This window comes from Myotis davidii, unplaced genomic scaffold (genome assembly GCF_000327345.1).
Source record: "Myotis davidii unplaced genomic scaffold, ASM32734v1 scaffold622, whole genome shotgun sequence".
NCBI classification, from domain to species: domain Eukaryota; kingdom Metazoa; phylum Chordata; class Mammalia; order Chiroptera; family Vespertilionidae; genus Myotis; species Myotis davidii.
Genome location: NW_006293532.1, coordinates 139706 through 147533, shown reverse-complemented (window position 1 = coordinate 147533; position 7828 = coordinate 139706). Strand labels below are relative to the sequence as shown.

Here is a 7828-nt window from a genome sequence, read left to right as displayed (position 1 = left end):
GCTGGCCTTTGAGTCCTTTAGGAATTTTATGGTTTTCTATCTTACATTTAAGTCCTTTAGCCATTTTGAGTTTGTTTTTGTGTATGGTGTAAGTTGGTGGTCTAGTTTGATTTTTTTTGCATGTATCTGACCAAATTTCCCAGCGCCATTTATTGACAAGACTCTCTGGACTGCATTGTATGCTCTTGCCTTCTTTGTCAAATAGAGCATAATGGCTTGGGTCAATTTCTGGGTTCTCTATTCTGTTCCATTGGTCTATATGCCTGTTCTTGTGCCAGTACCAGGCAGTTTTGAGAACCGTGGCTTGGTAATAAAGCTTGATATATCTGACCAAATTTCCCAGCGCCATTTATTGACAAGACTCTCTGGACTGCATTGTATGCTCTTGCCTTCTTTGTCAAATAGAGCATAATGGCTTGGGTCAATTTCTGGGTTCTCTATTCTGTTCCATTGGTCTATATGCCTGTTCTTGTGCCAGTACCAGGCAGTTTTGAGAACCGTGGCTTGGTAATAAAGCTTGATATCTGGTATTGTGATCCCTCCAACTTTTTTCTTCTTAGGATTAATCATTTTTTATTGCAGATGAATTTTTGGAGAGTTTGTTCTAGATCTTTGAAATATGCCGTTGGTATTTTCATATGCATAGTTGGTGACATAGTTGCCTAGTTAATTCCTTAGGATAAATTTGAAAAGAAAAACTTGGTACCTCAAAGGCTGTACACAATTAAAAATTTGCTCTGCCTTGCCACTTATTGGCTCACTCCCATGTTCCCCTTATCTTCCCTCCTACCCCCTCACCCCTGCCATCCAAAATACACAATAATTTATACTTCACTGGCCCATTTCTGCAAAACCCTGCTTGTTACCAGTGACTTGGTAGTCAAAATGGTAGCCTCATTGTTTTGATGTATTTTTCTTGCTGTGTGTGTGTGTGTGTGTGTGTGTAATTGTCAGTTGTATGTAGAGGCTGAAGCCAGTAGTACTTATGTCCAGTCACACCTCTGTGTGTGAGGCCACTACTGTGGGAGTTGGGAATCTAGTCAGGCTTTGGTTGTTACTATAGAAACCTAGGATACAGCCCAGACTTTACATTTATTCCCCCAGCGGATGATGGCTTCGTGTGGAGCCTGGGTGATGCAGGGCCTTTCCTCAGCGTCCTGCTCGCTCAGCTTTCACCAAGGCTGGTACCCAGTGTCAGAGGAGGGTCCGTCTCCACACTCCTGCCCCTCCCCCAGCAGCAGGCTGCCCCTGCTTACCCACTGCAAGGCTTAAGGCAGGAGAGCGGGCTCTCTGTCAGCTTGGTTTTAGGCAGGCCTTGCTCATTCTGGGTTTTGGAGGTGGGACTTTCTCTGGGTTCTTGCACACCCTCATGGCAGCCGCATTGTGTCTGTAGAGGGGTCTTGGTGGGAAAGAGGTCCTGCTTCTCCCCTGTGATGGCAGGCCTTTGCTCACATCAGTGGGATCTTGGGCCGAATGGGTTTCATGTTGTTTCCCCAGGAACAGGCCACTGTTGCTTTTTACTTGGTGTAGGTCGTTGGGATGGACGGAGTTGGGGCATGGTTATTGCACCTCTCTTAGGGCAGATGACTTTTGTTTCACCTACGCTCCCCCACCAGCAGTTGACCTTTGCCCTCTCCCATTGGCTTCAGGTTTTTGCTTCATGTAAGATATGGGTCTGGGAAAGTTCGTATAAGGGTTCATGTCTGTACCTCCAGGAAGGCCTGTGGAAAGAGCTCATGAGTGCCCAGCTGGTGTGGCTCAGGGTTGGTATTGACCTATGAACCAGGAGGTCATGGTTCAATTCCTGGTTAGGGCACATGCCTGGGTTGTGGGCTCGATCCCCTGGTAGGGGGCGTGCAGGAGGCAGCCAATCAATGATTCTCATTATTGGTGTTCCTATCTCTCTACCTTTCCCTTCTTTCTCATATATATATATGTATAGCTCATGAGTGAATGTGGACTAAGGGAGTGTGTGTCTAGGAATCCCAGGGAAGCTAAGCTGTCATCCAAGCCCACACTTGTCCTTTAAGAATTTGTGGAAAGTGTAGCAGTTTTCTTCCTACCCACTTCCTTGGCAGCTTCTTCTTCCTCTTGTTCTCTGCCAAAGGGGAAATAGTTCTCATGTCCTCTCCAGAGGGGCTTGTCACTCTGGAATAGTCAGTCATTAGTGACCTAAAGCTGGCCTATCCTAGCTCTTGAGATCTCATTACATGTCTCTTCCCAACTCCAAGTTCAGCAACATGACATTGGTAGCTTGAAATAGGCCATGTGGGAGTATTTACACCACAGAAATGGGCAAATGCTTCAAATCAGTACCCTCCCTTCCCAGCACCTCATCCAATCAGTTCACCTGGTTGCCTCGTAACATCAGCTATCAAGACTCAAGAAAAGAAATGCTTTCCTATATGATCTGGAGTTTTCTTGTTAGTATGGGAGCAATGTTCTTTTGAGTTTTCTACATACTAGCTGAAGTGGAGCTCAGTGTTTGTTTTTGTTTGTTTTAATAACTAGCGAGGTAGAACAGCTTACTCAAGTTCATTAGCCGTTAGAATTCCTTTATGGAAGGTGATGTTGCAACGTGAGCCAAGGAATGGGTTGCAGTTACAGTTTGAAAGAGGAGGGTCTCCAGAGAGATCAGGAAGAGCCCTGGGATAAAAAGGCAATGAAAGCTTGTTCCCTGTGAATAAAATAAAATTCCCAGGGGAGTCTATAACGTCAGCAGTGTATGAGCCAGATGAACAGGAAAAATCAGAAGCTTGTCAACATACAAAATCTTCGTTATAGTACCCCAGAGGGAATGATTGACCTCGACCCTAACCATATGGTGAGTCCCCAGGGTCCACCACTCCCTCCTCCATCCCACCACCACTGTGCAGCACTGTGCAGCAGGGAAAGAATTGCATGAGCTGTTAAACTAATTGCTTTCCCATAATGCCTAATGGGTCCTCAGGCAGGATTTTGTAAATGGATGAACTTGGGACATCTGCTGTGGCATTAACATGTCTGTAGAGTGACAAGAAAAGACTAATGGGAAAGCATTTACAGTTTATGCGGTTTATCTTACGTGCTGGCTCTGACCTCATCGTCATTACAGAACAGTCTGTGTTGCCTGATTATAATAAGGAGAATGTTAAATTCTAAGTGCCTGCCTAATCCCAAGTCTACTATCTTCTCCACCCTACCTCATTACGCAAGTCTACCCAGAGCAGACTCAAAAATGTGATTTATTTTCTCATTCTCTTAAGCCAAATATTAGGAATTCAAATATGTTGTCACAGAAATAAGCCCTTCAAGCTATAGTGAGCGTAACCTTTGTTGTTATTGGTGCCCTTGTCTTCCTGCTGGAGCACACAGCAGCAGGAGTGAACTGCGTCCCTGCAGATTCTTAGGTAGCTTTCCCGTACGTTTCTCAAGGAGATCTGGCCTCTCTTTCCCCTTCTGACAGGTACACTATAAAAGGCATCAGGAACCTGATTTTCTATGAGCTGCCAACATATCCCCACTTCTACAGCGAAGTCTGCAACATGCTGAGAGCCGCCACCAGAGGAGAGGAAGCCGCCTGGACCTGCACTGTCCTCTACTCCAAGTACGATGCCCAGAGGCTGGCTGCGGTGGTCGGCGTGGAGCGGGCCGCGCAGATGCTGCAGTCCAAGAAGAACGTCCACCTCTTCATTACTGGAGAGAGATGAGGATTTGGTGGGCAGGAAACGGTAGTTGGCATGATACCTGGGCTTGGTTCTGTGCCACATGGACCGGATTCTGATCGCTTCTAAGGGACAAGGACTGCCATAAGGAAGGAGCACCAGCAGCATCGTGTCTGACACTTCTTTTCAGGTTACGTGTCCCTGAAAACTTCAGCGTAAACCAAATGTTGGTAACTCCCATCTTCAAGGAGGAAACTAAGGGGAGGGACTCTTAGAAGTTGATGAAGCAAACTTCTACTTGTGAATATTTTTTTAAGCCATAAATTCTTTTATTGTGATTTTTACCTCTAATTTATTACACTTGGTAAATTTGTTCAGATTTGCCTATTTCTGTTTGATATTTTCTTAAAGTAAGGCATACGTGTCATTGCTTGTGAGAACTGGTGTTGAGAAACCAGAAGACTTCTCGCTGCTGAATATCCTGTTAGTTTTGGATTGCACAGGTTTTGTAGAACTGTTATTTTTCCCCAACCAAACTTTAAAAACTGCAAATACTTGATTTTAACTCAACCAAGAAGAGTGCATTTATTCACTGATTTTTTAAAGTTCACAATAGTAAATATTTTATTAAAATATACATTTTATACAATGTATATTTTAACTTCTATTCTGTTTCAAGAAATAATTTTATGAAACTCTTGATGTTGAAATATCCATCGTCAACCTTATCATCTTCATCATTATTGTAGTCATTCTTTAAGTCGTATAACAGATAAAAAGGAAGTGGTACTTTTTGAAATATTTTTAAACAAAAATTAAAAGTACAGAACCAGAACCATTTGAAAGTAAGTTGTTGACTTGATGGGCCTCTCACTCCTTAAAAACCACCAAAGGACATTTTTCTGTGGAACCACAAAACAACTATCAAATCAGGAAATTGCCATTAATGTCTGTCATCTAATCCTTGGACCCATTCAGGTTTTACCAAATGTCCCAATAACGACCTTCATAGGGGTAGGGTGTGGTCAGAATTACATGCTGCTTTTACTTATCCTGTCTGTATGTCCTTCATTCTGGAATAGTACCTCAGCTCTTCACTGGCTTTCTTGACCTTGACTCTTTTGAAGATCACAGGCCAATTATTTGGAGTGTTTCCTTGCGATGGGTTTAACTTACGCATCTTTGGCAGGAACAGCTCAGGAGCAGTGCTGTGTGCCCACTGCTCTCAGAGGTGGGCACGATCTCGGCAGTCCCATCCCTGAGGGCTGCCTGCCCGCTTGTTTCCGGTGGCGTTTGCAGTTTTCCACTGTAGACTCACTTCCCCCTTATTAACCTGTGTGCGTACAGACTTGTAGTGTCATCTGTCATTCATTGGGTTGTGATCCGTTACTATCCTTATTTCTTTAGATGTTTCAATGTCTCCTCAAGCTAACTCCTGTGACTTTTTGACTAGCCCCCCGTTTACTTGGACATTTCTTTACTTTCTGGAACAGTAAGACATTCCACGCTCGTCTTGTATTTTTTCCTACAATAGAAAATTATTTTCAAACTAGGATTTGAGTGCTAGCTGTGCTCAGCACTACTGTGGAACCACTGGTCCCAGGCCATCTCAGTGCTCAGAGCTTGGGAATATTTACATGTGTTTACATGTATACACACATGCATATGACATCATTTATTTATCTTTCTATTGAAAATCACGAATTCATATCATCCTCTGATTCCAGTCTGACACCACAGGATTCCTCTTAGTTTTCTCCCTTTTCATACCTGTAACTCCCTCCACAGAGTGACATATGTGGCTCCCATTTTCCTCAATGGAACAACCCTTAATTGGTACAAGTTTTCTTCTATTTGGATGCACTTAAAATTGCTTGTGTGCAGGAGGCAGCTGATCGATGTTTCTCTCTCATCGATGTTTCTAACTCTCTATCCCTCTCCCTTCCTCTCTGTAAAAAATCAATAAAATATATTTTTAAAAAAGTGAAATCACTTTAGGGTCTTCCTGCTATTTCAATAGGCATTTTTATTTCTCTCTTTTTTTAAAAAAAATATTTTTATTGACTTCAGAGAGGAAAGGAGAAGGAGAGAAAGATAGAAACATCTATGATGAGAGAAAATCATTGATCGGCTGCCTCCTACACACCCCTGATTGAGGATTGAGCCTGCAATCCGGGCATGTGCCCTGACCAGGAATTGAACCGTGACTTCTTGGTTCATAGGTTGACACTCAACCATGGAGCCATGCTGGCAGGCTATTTCTCTCTTCTTAACATGGAAAATAAACTATTTATTCCATATGTAGATAGATGGGTTTCCAAAGTTGTGAAAATTTAGGTGATTGTCTTAAGCTTACCGAACCTACGCTACAAAGAACTTTTTATAGCCATAGAGTGCCCTGTGCTTATTGTCATATTGGTGCTGTTGTTTACCATCGAGCTTTTATATTGTGAGAAAAGAAATGAGTTTATTTGTCTAGTTCAGAGATAAGAGGAAGAAGGAATGCTGATCACCTGCATCTTCTATTCCGTTTTCTTTTCCCTGTGGCTTGTAGCTAATCTGGCTTTCATTATCCGCATTCACAAGACTCCCAAATCTCCAGCTCCTCCACTCCTCCGCTCACCCGTGAGCCCCGATTTCAAGTGTACAGTGTAGCCTGGGGGAAACGTGTTTTAGTAAGCATCCATGGTGATTTTGGTGCCAGCTTGTAGCCAGGCAACTGCTTCTTGTCTGCAGAGAACACTGAGGATTTCAGGTGTGAACAGAGTATTGGGTTTTGTTCCTGGCTCAGCACCTGGGAAGGAAGGTAAGCTCAGCAGTTGGTCCTGGCTCCACACCATTCCAGTTGAGTCTTCAGAATGGTTTCATTAAAAGGGTGCCTTAGCACCAGGTCTCTTGCACACGCAGAGTAAGGGAGAGTCTCCTGGACCATGGGTAATAATGCCTGAGCTGGAATTACATGTCTCTTTCATTTGATGTTTCTTTTAAAAATATTTTTTTATTGCTTTCCGAGAGGAAGGGACAGGGAGAGAGAGATAGAAACATCAATGATGAGAATCATTGATTGGCTACCTCCTGCACACCACCTACCGGGGATCGAGCCCACAACCAAGGCATATGCCCTTGACTGGCATCGAATCTGGGACCCTTCAGTCCGCAGACCAATGCTGTATCCACTGAGCCAAACCAGATAGGGTACACGCTCTGTTGATATTTCTTAGCAAGCTTCTTTGCATCAAGTGGCTAGATGGTGCCTATAGAAAATAGACAAAGGAACAGTCCCAATCCTGGGAGGACGAGGAATTATAAGACAGAAAGAGGACCTTACCCAGAAACTAAGACTTTGAAACTTTTTTCTTCCCCCTAGTAATAACTAGCTTAGCACTTTTCTTTTTGCGGGGAAAAAGCTTTGAGTCATGAATGCTTCCTGCAGCTGGCTGCACCATGTGCAGTATTCAAAAAGCAAGAGCTAGCTAATCATAGAGAACCAGCAGCAGCTAAACAGCCCTCTGCTGGCTTCCAAAGGCTTGTAATGGAGTGCAGATGGCCCCGGTGGGATGGGGAGTGTGTCCCTGCTGACTTCTCGCACCCCAGAGGGCCAAGGCGGGCTCAGGAAGGCTCAGTGCCCATTGTGCCCTTGTGGGGGCAAGGAGCTAGGCTGCCAAAGGGTCTGGGGAGGCAGGAGGTGTGAGAGCCTGCTGGCCGCCTTCTGCCCAACCTCTCCAAGGCCACAGGAGCAGGTCTTCGGGCAGCAGAGTTTAGATGGGATGAGTCTAGGGTCTCACAATTGCATCAGGTCTGGGGTGAGGGAGCGAGTTGCAAGTTGTTTATAACCGTCTGCAGAGCCTCACGGGGCAGCCTGCAGGTGGCCGCGAGGTGCCAGGAGCTTCGGGAAGAGGGATGTAGTGGCAGTGCATAGACCTCGCCTGTCATGGAGCATCCTCCAAGGAGGACGGGCCTTCACAGCCAGCCCACCCTCTCCTCCACCCGTCTCCTCCCAGTCTCTCCCAGTTTCTCTCTCAGAGGAGTGATCTTCATCACCACGTCTACCCCCCGACTTCTCATTGACAAAGCTTTTCTGGAAGCCTAGCTACATAGAGTGCCAAGTAAACACCAGTCAGCTGTTAATTACAGAGCCACACGGATAACCATAATGGGTGTCGTTTTCAGGAGATGAAAGAGAG

The 7828-nt window shown here is 44.8% G+C and overlaps 1 protein-coding gene across 3 annotated transcripts in view; it reads left to right on the top strand.

Annotated features, from left to right (window-relative positions):
• DIEXF (digestive organ expansion factor homolog (zebrafish)) overlaps positions 1-4214 on the top strand; it is a 22171-nt gene extending 17957 nt beyond the window's left edge. For all 3 annotated transcript variants that reach the window (XM_006767167.2, XM_015566154.1, XM_006767166.2), the window contains exon 12: positions 3446-4214. In XM_006767167.2, the coding sequence (XP_006767230.1) occupies positions 3446-3689 (244 nt within the window). In that variant the 3' untranslated portion in view covers positions 3690-4214. The remainder of the gene's footprint in view (positions 1-3445) is intronic.
• Positions 4215-7828: the final 3614 nt, after the last annotated feature.